The sequence below is a fragment of the Aquarana catesbeiana genome, linkage group LG08 (genome assembly GCF_042186555.1).
Source record: "Aquarana catesbeiana isolate 2022-GZ linkage group LG08, ASM4218655v1, whole genome shotgun sequence".
Lineage (NCBI taxonomy): Eukaryota > Metazoa > Chordata > Amphibia > Anura > Ranidae > Aquarana > Aquarana catesbeiana.
The window spans coordinates 68,731-82,516 of NC_133331.1; the positions used below are offsets into that span (position 1 = coordinate 68,731).

The 13,786-nt window shown below is 49.5% G+C and overlaps 1 protein-coding gene across 1 annotated transcript in view; it reads right to left on the reverse strand.

Moving 5' to 3' along the window:
* LOC141105509 (uncharacterized) overlaps window positions 1-13,786 on the reverse strand; it is a 157,249-nt gene that overhangs the window by 23,476 nt on the left and 119,987 nt on the right. Inside the window, exons 3-5 of the mRNA XM_073595367.1 lie at window positions 13,150-13,269; window positions 12,235-12,423; window positions 4,533-4,643 (exon numbers count right to left, since the gene is read on the reverse strand). Of these exons, the coding sequence (XP_073451468.1) occupies window positions 4,533-4,643; window positions 12,235-12,423; window positions 13,150-13,269 (420 nt within the window). The remainder of the gene's footprint in view (window positions 1-4,532; window positions 4,644-12,234; window positions 12,424-13,149; window positions 13,270-13,786) is intronic.

The following is a 13,786-nucleotide window of genomic DNA, read 5'->3' on the forward strand; positions in this document are numbered from 1 at the left end:
GTACCTGCAATAGACCTCTCTAGTAAGCAATGCCTCATCTCTCCACCGGAGGGCAGTATTCAGATCCAGATCTATGACTGTACCTGCAATAGACCTCTCTAGTAAGCAATGCCTCATCTCTCCACCGGAGGGCAGTATTCAGATCCAGATCTATGACTGTACCTGCAATAGACCTCTCTAGTAAGCAATGCCTCATCTCTCCACTGGAGGGCAGTATTCAGATCCAGATCTATGACTATATCAGCAATAGACCTCTCTAGTAAGCAATGCCTCATCTCTCCACCGGAGGGCAGTATTCAGATCCAGATCTATGGCTGTACCTGCAATAGACCTCTCTAGTAAGCAATGCCTCATCTCTCCACCGGAGGGCAGTATTCAGATCCAGATCTATGACTGTACCTGCAATAGACCTCTCTAGTAAGCAATGCCTCATCTCTCCACCGGAGGGCAGTATTCAGATCCAGATCTATGACTGTACCTGCAATAGACCTTTCTAGTAAGCAATGCCTCATCTCTCCACTGGAGGGCAGTATTCAGATCCAGATCTATGACTATATCAGCAATAGACCTCTCTAGTAAGCAATGCCTCATCTCTCCACCGGAGGGCAGTATTCAGATCCAGATCTATGGCTGTACCTGCAATAGACCTCTCTAGTAAGCAATGCCTCATCTCTCCACCGGAGGGCAGTATTCAGATCCAGATCTATGGCTGTACCTGCAATAGACCTCTCTAGTAAGCAATGCCTCATCTCTCCACCGGAGGGCAGTATTCAGATCCAGATCTATGACTGTACCTGCAATAGACCTCTCTAGTAAGCAATGCCTCATCTCTCCACCGGAGGGCAGTATTCAGATCCAGATCTATGACTATATCAGCAATAGACCTCTCTAGTAAGCAATGCCTCATCTCTCCACCGGAGGGCAGTATTCAGATCAGATCTATGGCTGTACCTGCAATAGACCTCTCTAGTAAGCAATGCCTCATCTCTCCACCGGAGGGCAGTATTCAGATCCAGATCTATGACTGTACCTGCAATAGACCTCTCTAGTAAGCAATGCCTCATCTCTCCACCGGAGGGCAGTATTCAGATCCAGATCTATGACTGTACCTGCAATAGACCTCTCTAATAAGCAATGCCTCATCTCTCCACCGGAGGGCAGTATTCAGATCCAGATCTATGACTGTACCTGCAATAGACCTCTCTAGTAAGCAATGCCTCATCTCTTCACCGGAGGGCAGTATTCAGATCCAGATCTATGACTATATCAGCAATAGACCTCTCTAGTAAGCAATGCCTCATCTCTCCACCGGAGGGCAGTATTCAGATCCAGATCTATGACTATATCAGCAATAGACCTCTCTAGTAAGCAATGCCTCATCTCTCCACCGGAGGGCAGTATTCAGATCCAGATCTATGACTGTACCTGCAATAGACCTCTCTAGTAAGCAATGCCTCATCTCTCCACCGGAGGTCAGTATTCAGATCCAGATCTATGGCTGTACCTGCAATAGACCTCTCTAGTAAGCAATGCCTCATCTCTCCACCGGAGGTCAGTATTCAGATCCAGATCTATGACTGTACCTGCAATAGACCTTTCTAGTAAGCAATGCCTCATCTCTCCACCGGAGGGCAGTATTCAGATCCAGATCTATGACTGTACCTGCAATAGACCTCTCTAGTAAGCAATGCCTCATCTCTCCACCGGAGGGCAGTATTCAGATCCAGATCTATGGCTGTACCTACAATAGACCTCTCTAGTAAGCAATGCCTCATCTCTCCACCGGAGGGCAGTATTCAGATCCAGATCTATGACTGTACCTGCAATAGACCTCTCTAGTAAGCAATGCCTCATCTCTCCACCGGAGGGCAGTATTCAGATCCAGATCTATGACTGTACCTGCAATAGACCTCTCTAGTAAGCAATGCCTCATCTCTCCACCGGAGGGCAGTATTCAGATCCAGATCTATGGCTGTACCTACAATAGACCTCTCTAGTAAGCAATGCCTCATCTCTCCACCGGAGGGCAGTATTCAGATCCAGATCTATGACTGTACCTGCAATAGACCTCTCTAGTAAGCAATGCCTCATCTCTCCACCGGAGGGCAGTATTCAGATCCAGATCTATGGCTGTACCTGCAATAGACCTCTCTAGTAAGCAATGCCTCATCTCTCCACAGGAGGGCAGTATTCAGATCCAGATCTATGGCTGTACCTACAATAGACCTCTCTAGTAAGCAATGCCTCATCTCTCCACCGGAGGGCAGTATTCAGATCCAGATCTATGACTGTACCTGCAATAGACCTCTCTAGTAAGGAATGCCTCATCTCTCCACCGGAGGTCAGTATTCAGATCCAGATCTATGACTGTACCTGCAATAGACCTCTCTAGTAAGCAATGTCTCATCTCTCCACCGGAGGGCAGTATTCAGATCCAGATCTATGACTGTACCTGCAATAGACCTCTCTAGTAAGCAATGCCTCATCTCTCCACCGGAGGGCAGTATTCAGATCCAGATCTATGGCTGTACCTGCAATAGACCTCTCTAGTAAGCAATGCCTCATCTCTCCACCGGAGGGCAGTATTCAGATCAGATCTATGACTGTACCTGCAATAGACCTCTCTAGTAAGCAATGCCTCATCTCTCCACCGGAGGGCAGTATTCAGATCAGATCTATGACTGTACCTGCAATAGACCTTTCTAGTAAGCAATGCCTCATCTCTCCACCGGAGGGCAATATTCAGATCCAGATCTATGACTGTATCAGCAATAGACCTCTCTAGTAAGTAATGCCTCATCTCTCCACCGGAGGGCAGTATTCAGATCCAGATCTATGACTGTACCTACAATAGACCTCTCTAGTAAGCAATGCCTCATCTCTCCACCGGAGGGCAGTATTCAGATCCAGATCTATGACTATATCAGCAATAGACCTCTCTAGTAAGCAATGTCTCATCTCTCCACCGGAGGGCAGTATTCAGATCCAGATCTATGGCTGTACCTGCAATAGACCTCTCTAGTAAGCAATGCCTCATCTCTCCACCGGAGGGCAGTATTCAGATCCAGATCTATGGCTGTACCTGCAATAGACCTCTCTAGTAAGCAATGCCTCATCTCTCCACTGGAGGGCAGTATTCAGATCCAGATCTATGACTATATCAGCAATAGACCTCTCTAGTAAGCAATGCCTCATCTCTCCACCGGAGGGCAGTATTCAGATCCAGATCTATGACTATATCAGCAATAGACCTCTCTAGTAAGCAATGTCTCATCTCTCCACCGGAGGGCAGTATTCAGATCCAGATCTATGACTGTACCTGCAATAGACCTTTCTAGTAAGCAATGCCTCATCTCTCCACCGGAGGGCAGTATTCAGATCCAGATCTATGACTGTACCTGCAATAGACCTCTCTAGTAAGCAATGCCTCATCTCTCCACCGGAGGGCAGTATTCAGATCAGATCTATGGCTGTACCTGCAATAGACCTCTCTAGTAAGCAATGCCTCATCTCTCCACCGGAGGGCAGTATTCAGATCCAGATCTATGACTGTACCTGCAATAGACCTCTCTAGTAAGCAATGCCTCATCTCTCCACCGGAGGGCAGTATTCAGATCCAGATCTATGACTGTACCTGCAATAGACCTTTCTAGTAGGGGGAGGGGTGAGATTTGTATGCTGTGACCTCCAGTAGTTTGCCATTAACAGTCACAAGGAGTTTTTGTTTATGCTGTTGTAACTTTTTTAGAATGTGAGTACAATGGTAGAAGACCTAATTTGTATAATTCAATAAATGCTCTTAAACGTTATCACACTATTGGAGGCATTATTTCTTTTCATGGTGATATCCCTCCACTTGTTGAGGAGTGCTGCTAATTAAAGAGCCCCATCTGCTGTGGACACAACTCTATCCAGTCTGAGCAGCCCCCTGGGGGGCTTCAACATTTCTTATACGCCGAGAATGAGAGTGCAAGGAATTTTCATCTGGTGAGTGCGGTTCCATAAGAGTGGATCACAATCACAACCGGTGTGGTGGAGGAGATTTTTATGGCACAGGAAGATTGCTCTTTTAGATCCACCTTTCTGACACACATTATTTTGCATGGACTTTGTTACATCAGCTTATTTTTAATATTGCACAAACTGTTTATTGATATTTGTTTTAGATTCTTTATTTGCTTTATTATTTTCTTTTGTCACTAAAGGAAAGGTTTAACTATTTGGAATATCATGGATATATATTATATATATGTTTGTTTGGTATAGTTATAGTACCTCCCGTTACTGTACTTTATACCATCAGCCATCACTATAGTTTATCTGATTCACTATAATTCAAATTATTCATGTTATTTATAGCGCCACTATTTTATTTATTTAGAATACTATTTCACATTATCTTTTTTTAAGTTGGCAGCTACAGTTATTTTTTGGTTTGTAGCATAGCGCAGTGGCGGTTCAAGTTTTTTTTGCGCGACACTTGATCACTGTTTTTTCAATAGACCTCTATAGTAAGTAAAGGTTTCACTCACCGAGCTTCGCCATGATCTTGGACTTCTTGCGGTGTATGAGGAATATTAGCGAAATAGAGCCCACTGTGAGCACTACAGCGATGAAGACGGTGATGACCCATGGAGGATTATCTATGGAAAGGGAGAATGGTTATCCATTACACAGAGACCACCTTGATATTAAGGAGAACATGTCATAGAGGGTATCTAAATTGTGAAGACAAACTATAAACGCATGGCAGGAGGATATAGACCAGACATCACTAAGGGGCAGATCCACACCGAGTCACTGTCCCATCCGGATCGCACCTGTCCCATCCGCACCGAGTCACTGCCCCATCCGCACCGAGTCACTGCCCCATCCGGATCGCACCTGTCCCATCCGCACCGAGTCACTGCCCCATCCGCACCGAGTCACTGCCCCATCCGCACCGAGTCACTGCCCCATCCGCACCGAGTCACTGCCCCATCCAGACCGAGTCACTGTCCCATCCGCACCGAGTCACTGTCCCATCCAGATCGCACCTGTCCCATCCACACCGAGTCACTGTCCCATCCGCACCGAGTCACTGCCCCATCCGAACCGAGTCACTGAGCCATCCAGACCGAGTCACTGTCCCATCCACACCGAGTCACTGTCCCATCCACACCGAGTCACTGCCCCATCCGCACCGAGTCACTGCCCCATCCGGATCGCACCTGTCCCATCCGCACCGAGTCACTGCCCCATCCGCACCGAGTCACTGCCCCATCCGCACCGAGTCACTGCCCCATCCGCACCGAGTCACTGCCCCATCCACACCGAGTCACTGTCCCATCCGGATCACACCTGTCCCATCCGCACCGAGTCACTGCCCCATCCGCACCGAGTCACTGCCCCATCCGCACCGAGTCACTGCCCCATCCAGACCGAGTCACTGTCCCATCCGCACCGAGTCACTGTCCCATCCGGACCGAGTCACTGTCCCATCCGCACCGAGTCACTGCCCCATCCGCACCGAGTCACTGCCCCATCCAGACCGAGTCACTGTCCCATCCGCACCGAGTCACTGTCCCATCCGCACCGAGTCACTGCCCCATCCGCACCGAGTCACTGCCCCATCCGCACCGAGTCACTGCCCCATCCAGACCGAGTCACTGTCCCATCCGCACCGAGTCACTGTCCCATCCGCACCGAGTCACTGTCCCATCCGGACCGAGTCACTGCCCCATCCAGACCGAGTCACTGCCCCATCCGAACCGAGTCACTGAGCCATCCAGACCGAGTCATTGCCCCATCCGAACCGAGTCACTGCCCCATCCGAACCGAGTCACTGAGCCATCCGAACCGAGTCCCTGCCCCATCCAGACCGAGTCACTGAGCCATCCGAACCGAGTCACTGAGCCATCCAGACCGAGTCACTGCCCCATCCACACCGAGTCACTGCCCCATCCGAACCGAGTCACTGCCCCATCCGAACCGAGTCACTGCCCCATCCGAACCGAGTCACTGCCCCATCCGAACCGAGTCACTGAGCCATCCGAACCGAGTCACTGAGCCATCCAGACCGAGTCACTGCCCCATCCGCACCGAGTCACTGTCCCATCCGAACCGAGTCACTGTCCCATCTGCACCGAGTCACTGTCCCATCCGAACCGAGTCACTGTCCCATCTGCACCGAGTCACTGTCCCATCCGCACCGAGTCACTGTCCCATCCGCACCGAGTCACTGTCCCATCCGAACCGAGTCACTGTCCCATCCGCACCGAGTCACTGTCCCATCCGCACCGAGTCACTGTCCCATCCGCACCGAGTCACTGTCCCATCCGCACCGAGTCACTGCCCCATCCGGACCGAGTCACTGCCCCATCCGGACCGAGTCACTGTCCCATCCGCACCGAGTCACTGCCCCATCCGGACCGAGTCACTGCCCCATCCGGACCGAGTCACTGCCCCATCCGGACCGAGTCACTGTCCCATCCGCACCGAGTCACTGCCCCATCCGGACCGAGTCACTGTCCCATCCGGACCGAGTCACTGCCCCATCCGCACCGAGTCACTGCCCCATCCGGACCGAGTCACTGTCCCATCCGGACCGGGTGGGAGAGGGAGCTGTTGGAGTTAGCTTTTTATGTTACGAAGCTGATGATTGGTTGCTAGGACCGCCCTGCATCCTAGCAACCAATCAGCTGCCAGTTAATTTGAAATGTTAGCTCCAGTAGCTTCCTCTCCTGCCCATCATCCAAAGCTGCTGTGCCTCCTGCTCTCCGCTCTATGTACCTGAGTACGGTAGGAAAGTTGGGGGCTGTGATGTGATGGGGTGCAGATTTGTGAGGGAATGTGATGTGATGGGGGGTAGATTTGTGAGGGAATGTGATGTGATGGGGGTAGATTTGTGAGGGAATGTGATGTGATGGGGGGGTAGATTTGTGGGGGATGTGATAGGGTGCAGAATTGTGGGGGGCTGTGATGTGATGGGGGTGTAGATTTGTGGGGGCTGTGATATGATGGGGTGCACATTTGTGGGGGGCTGTTATTTTATGGGGTATTTGTGGGGGCTGTGATGTGATGGGGGTGTAGATTTATGGGGGGTGTAGATTTGTGGGGGGCTGTGATGTAAAGGGGGTGTAGATTTGTGGGGGGGCTGTGATGTGATGGGAGTGTAGATTTGTGGGGGCTGTGATGTAATGGGGGTGTAGATTTGTGGGGGGCTGTGTTGTGATGGGGGTGTAGATTTGTGATGGGGGTGTAGATTTGTGGAGGTGCTGTGATGTGATGGGGGTGTAGATTTGTGGGGGCTGTGATGTGATGGGGGTGTAGATTTGTGGAGGGCTGTGTTGTGATGGGGGTGTAGATTTGTGGGGGCGGGGGTGTAGATTTGTGGAGGTGCTGTGATGTGATGGGGGTGTAGATTTGTGGGGGGGTGTAGATTTGTGGGGGGGTGTAGATTTGTGGAGGTGCTGTGATGTGATGGGGGTGTAGATTTGTGGGGGGGGTGTAGATTTGTGGGGACTGTGATATGATGACGGTGTAGATTTGTGGGGGAGTGTAGATTTGTGGGGGCTGTGATGTGATGGGGTGTAGATTTGTGGGGGGGGTGTAGATTTGTGGGGGGGTGTAGATTTGTGGGGGCTGTGATATGATGACGGTGTAGATTTGTGGGGGGGTGTAGATTTGTGGAGGTGCTGTGATGTGATGGGGGTGTAGATTTGTGGGGGAGTGTAGATTTGTGGGGGCTGTGATGTGATGGGGGTGTAGATTTGTGGGGGGCTGTGTTGTGATGGGGGTGTAGATTTGTGATGGGGGTGTAGATTTGTGGGTGCTGTGATGTGATGGGGGTGTAGATTTGTGGGGGCTGTGATGTGATGGGGGTGTAGATTTGTGGGGGCTGTGATGTGATGGGGGTTTAGATTTGTGGGGGCTGTGATGTGATGGGGGTGTAGATTTGTGGGGGGCTGTGTTGTGATGGGGGTGTAGATTTGTGGGGGCGGGGGTGTAGATTTGTGGAGGTGCTGTGATGTGATGGGGGTGTAGATTTGTGGGGGCTGTGATATGATGACGGTGTAGATTTGTGGGGGGGTGTAGATTTGTGGAGGTGCTGTGATGTGATGGGGGTGTAGATTTGTGGGGGGGGGTGTAGATTTGTGGGGGCTGTGATATGATGACGGTGTAGATTTGTGGGGGGGTGTAGATTTGTGGAGGTGCTGTGATGTGATGGGGGTGTAGATTTGTGGGGGGGTGTAGATTTGTGGAGGTGCTGTGATGTGATGGGGGTGTAGATTTGTGGGGGGGGGGTGTAGATTTGTGGGGACTGTGATATGATGACGGTGTAGATTTGTGCGGGAGTGTAGATTTGTGGGGGCTGTGATGTGATGGGGTGTAGATTTGTGGGGGGGGGTGTAGATTTGTGGGGGGGTGTAGATTTGTGGGGGCTGTGATATGATGACGGTGTAGATTTGTGGGGGGGTGTAGATTTGTGGAGGTGCTGTGATGTGATGGGGGTGTAGATTTGTGGGGGAGTGTAGATTTGTGGGGGCTGTGATGTGATGGGGGTGTAGATTTGTGGGGGGCTGTGTTGTGATGGGGGTGTAGATTTGTGATGGGGGTGTAGATTTGTGGGGGCTGTGATGTGATGGGGGTGTAGATTTGTGGGGGCTGTGATGTGATGGGGGTGTAGATTTGTGGGGGCTGTGATGTGATGGGGGTGTAGATTTGTGATGGGGGTGTAGATTTGTGGGGGCTGTGATATGATGGGGTGTAGATTTGTGGGGGGGCTGTGATGTGATGGGGGTGTAGATTTGTGGGGGCTGTGATGTGATGGGGGTGTAGATTTGTGGGGAGCTGTGTTGTGATGGAGGTGTAGATTTGTGATGGGGGTGTAGATTTGTGGGGGCTGTGATGTGATGGGGGTGTAGATTTGTGATGGGGGTGTAGATTTGTGGGGGCTGTGATGTGATGGGGGTGTAGATTTGTGGGGGCTGTGATGTGATGGGGGTGTAGATTTGTGGGGAGCTGTGTTGTGATGGAGGTGTAGATTTGTGATGGGGGTGTAGATTTGTGGGGGCTGTGATGTGATGGGGGTGTAGATTTGTGGGGGCTGTGATGTGATAGGGGTGTAGATTTGTGGGGGGCTGTGTTGTGATGGGGGTGTAGATTTGTGGGGGCTGTGATGTGATGGGGGTGTAGATTTGTGGGGGCTGTGATGTGATGGGGGTTTAGATTTGTGGGGGGCTGTGATGTAATGGGGGTGTAGATTTGTGGGGGGCTGTGATGTGATGGGGGTTTAGATTTGTGGGGGCTGTGATGTGATGGGGGTGTAGATTTGTGGGGGGCTGTGATGTGATGGGGGTGTAGATTTGTGATGGGGGTGTAGATTTGTGGGGGCTGTGATATGATGGGGTGTAGATTTGTGGGGGCTGTGATGTGATGGGGGTGTAGATTTGTGGGGGGCTGTGATGTGATGGGGGTGTAGATTTGTGGGGGGCTGTGTTGTGATGGGGGTGTAGATTTGTGATGGGGGTGTAGATTTGTGGGGGCTGTGATGTGATGGGGGTTTAGATTTGTGGGGGGCTGTGATGTAATGGGGGTGTAGATTTGTGGGGGGCTGTGATGTGATGGGGGTTTAGATTTGTGGGGGCTGTGATGTGATGGGGGTGTAGATTTGTGGGGGGCTGTGATGTGATGGGGGTGTAGATTTGTGATGGGGGTGTAGATTTGTGGGGGCTGTGATATGATGGGGTGTAGATTTGTGGGGGCTGTGATGTGATGGGGGTGTAGATTTGTGGGGGGCTGTGATGTGATGGGGGTGTAGATTTGTGATGGGGGTGTAGATTTGTGGGGGCTGTGATATGATGGGGTGTAGATTTGTGGGGGCTGTGATATGATGGGGTGTAGATTTGTGGGGGGCTGTGATGTGATGGGGGTGTAGATTTGTGATGGGGGTGTAGATTTTTGGGGGTGTAGATTTGTGGGGGGGTGTAGATTTGTGGGTGGGTATTCTGACCTTCCAGGGCCGTGTGGTTAGACAATGATTGGTATATCAATGACACATTGTATACGGGTCTCTGTTTACCCCAAGAAGCCTCAGGAAAGCGATAACCTCCCTTTATAAAATTGTATAATTAAAAGATAAAGGCTGCCATACTAACACCTATAACTAGATGGACATGAGCCCTTCCAACATGCGATCAACCCCAGCGAGGACGTGACTTGGGAATTTCCAGGACATTGAGTCAGAGACTTACATTTGTCAACCACTAACTAATGTAAATATGTGGCTGAGATGTTTACTAAAGATTTTATGAAGAGGTGACTGTTGTGGTCCATATATATGAGAAATGTGCCTAGATAGATTTGATTTTTTGGACTTTGGGAACTTTTGATCAATTGCCATAATGTGTGTAATTTGTTTATTTCCTAAGATCATCAGTTCAATCTAGTGGCCATAATGCTGCATTCTGCTAATTGAGGTATTTCAGAAAATACTACATTATGGCCACTAGATGGAGCTGATGATCTTAAGAAACAGATTACAACATTACAGCGATTATTTCTGATCGCTGTGCAAATGCTTGAGACGTTCGCAGATTTTTTTTCATAAATAGACCCCTAGTGACGATTACTATTTCCTAACAAGAAGATTGTAATTGTGACGTGTTAGATCTCTTAATAAGAAGATGCAGAAAGTGATTTTTTTTTTAAAGCCCTTCAAGGCAGATTAAACTTGCCCCAGTCCACGGTCATGTGATCCACGGTCATGTGATCCACGGCCATGTGATCCATGTGTCTCTTTATCCCAGATGGGCAGTGCTAATCGTCGACCAGTCCCCACACTGCGGCAAAATGACACCGCTGCCATCTTCTGGAGCTGGAGAGGACCCCACCACTGGACAACCTCCCATTTAGTAAAACACCCTTGGGTCTAATGCCTCCCATTTAGTACCACAGCCTTGGGTCTAATGCCTCCCATTTAGTACCACAGCCTTGGGTCTAATGCCTCCCATTTAGTACCACAGCCTTGGGTCTAATGCCTCCCATTTAGTACCACACCCTTAGGTCCAGTGCCTCCCATTTAGTACCACACCCTTGGGTCCAGTGCCTCCCATTTAGTACCACACCCTTGGGTAAAGTACTTCCTATTTAGTACCACAGCCTTGGGTCCTGTGCCTCCCATTTAGTACCACACCCTTAGGTCCAGTGCCTCCCATTTAGTACCACACCCTTAGTTCCAATGCCTCCCATTTAGTACCACACCCTTGGGTAAAGTACTTCCTATTTAGTACCACAGCCTTGGGTCCTGTGCCTCCCATTTAGTACCACACCCTTGGGTAAAATGCCTCCCATTTAGTTCCACACCCTTGGATAAAGTGCCTCCCATTTAGTACCACACCCTTGGATAAAGTGCCTCCCATTTAGTACCACACCTTTGGGTCCAGTGCCTCCCATTTAGTACCACAACTTGGGTCCAGTGCCTCACATTTAGTACCTCACCCTTGGGTCCAGTGCCTCCCATTTAGTACCTCACCCTTGGGTCCAGTGCCTCCCATTTAGTACCTCACCCTTGGGTCCAGTGCCTCCCATTTAGTACCTCACCCTTGGGTCCAGTGCCTCCCATTTAGTACCTCACCCTTGGGTCCAGTGCCTCCCATTTAGTACCACACCCTTGGGTCCAGTGCCTCCCATTTAGTACCTCACCCTTGGGTCCAGTGCCTCCCATTTAGTACCTCACCCTTGGGTCCAGTGCCTCCCATTTAGTACCTCACCCTTGGGTCCAGTGCCTCCCATTTAGTACCTCACCCTTGGGTCCAGTGCCTCCCATTTAGTACCACACCCTTGGGTCCAGTGCCTCCCATTTAGTAGCACACCCTTTGGTCCAGTGCCTCCCATTTAGTACCACACCCTTGGGTCCAGTGCCTCCCATTTAGCACCACACCCTTGGGTCCAGTGCCTCCCATTTAGTACCACACCCTTGGGTAAAGTGCCTCCCATTTAGTACCACACCCTTGGGTAAAGTGCCTCCCATTTAGTACCACACCCTTGGGTCCAATGCCCCCCATTTAGTAGCACACCCTTGGATAAAGTGCATTCCTTTTAGTACTTTTTCAGCAAATAGCTGACAGGGTAGTTGCCTTACTCCATCCAAAACTGAAAACTACTATTCACTATAAGTACACTTTAATAACATGGTGAATATTAATAGACAGAAAGAAGTGAAGTATGAAGAGTGAAGAAAAGGAATCTCACTGGATGAAGTTGGGGTAGTTCTTGTCTCGATCGGCTCGGTCGGCAATGGGACAGTAGTTGGAATCACATCCGGTTTACAGACCAGGCAAAGGCCCATCCCGGAGGACTGGGTACAATTATACCCATCCGGGCAACCACACTGCTGCTTCTTTGTACGGGAACATTTTTCTTTTTCAACTAACGGTGGATCTGCAGTACAAAGGTAGAAAACAGAATAATGTGAGCCAAAATATTACCCAAACCCAAGTATATACTGTATACTGTATACTGTGATGTTTGGACAAAATTAACCACATCCAAGAAAGGAAAAGGTGCAAAATTCCTCATTATGAACCTAAAGTTTAATCTACTTATAATTTGTATTACTTGGTTTCCTGTTCCCTTTTATCAACAAGCTAATAAGGTTTTTAAATAAAGATTTTCCATTTTCATGACATACCTTTTTTTTCTTACACCCAGTGATGTCATCACTAGGACTCTGCGCCTCTCTATGCAATGCAGGCAGATGATGGCTGGTGGGAGGGGCCGGAAGGGGGCTGTACAATGTGTCCTGAAAGCCTTACAATGTCCAGCCTCAGACTCCTCTCAAGAGTCTTCAGCCGTGATGGAACCAGTGGGCGGGCTCATGGGGGGAGTTAGGCAGATAACAATATGCCTTGATGGGTGGGTGACATTCTGGAGGGGTGGGCGTTCCTAGACAGACCACCCTTGGTAACACCCACATGTGACCCATAGGTGACCACCCACACATTTGGTAAAGCAGGACTCTCAGCTGTTCTTCCTATCTCAGACCACACATGTTAGGCGTGGTTCACCTCGGTGTCGGTGGTTCCCACTGCCGGCCAGCGCTCGTTCCCGCAACCACCAGCACACAACGTCAGGTGGAAATGTATGTAGCCACCATTAAGGACTTACCACATGATTTGCAGTTTATGCACCTTCTAGCATAGTTCCAGTTGGATGTGTACCTTCCATCTTCACATGGCTGGCACTCGGTGTCAGAAGTCTCTGTACATAGGTTCTTCACATAGTTACCTGAGAAAACAGAGAATTGTTTAAAACGCAACTGAAGTCTCAAATTTATGTAACTTTTATAATTTGTGACGTTATTTGCTTGGAAATTGCCTAAAAATACCTTTTTTCTTTTTTGGGAAATGCACTTTCTGCCCTCTCATTGCAGTGTTTTATGCTGGCGGAGCTGAGTAATAGCCACACCCCTCATCACAGATATTATCACTGAGGAAGAGAGGGGGTGTGTCTCACCAGATGGGAGGCACCCACTACACCCCGTAGCAAAAATAAAATAAGCGCAGGGCTGCATGCAGTGTTGCCAACCCCCCGAAGTGAAATTTACTGGCAGAACGTCAAAATTTACAAACGGTGCCCATTTTTTACTGGCAAAAAAAACCCATGAAATTTACTGGCAGATCCACATTTTTTACTGACCCTGCAAAAAAAGTACCTACAATTACTGTTTTTAGTGCTAAACATTGCAAATATTAATATTTGAACTATAAACACATAGCTAGTGCTATTAGCAATGTGTTTAAGT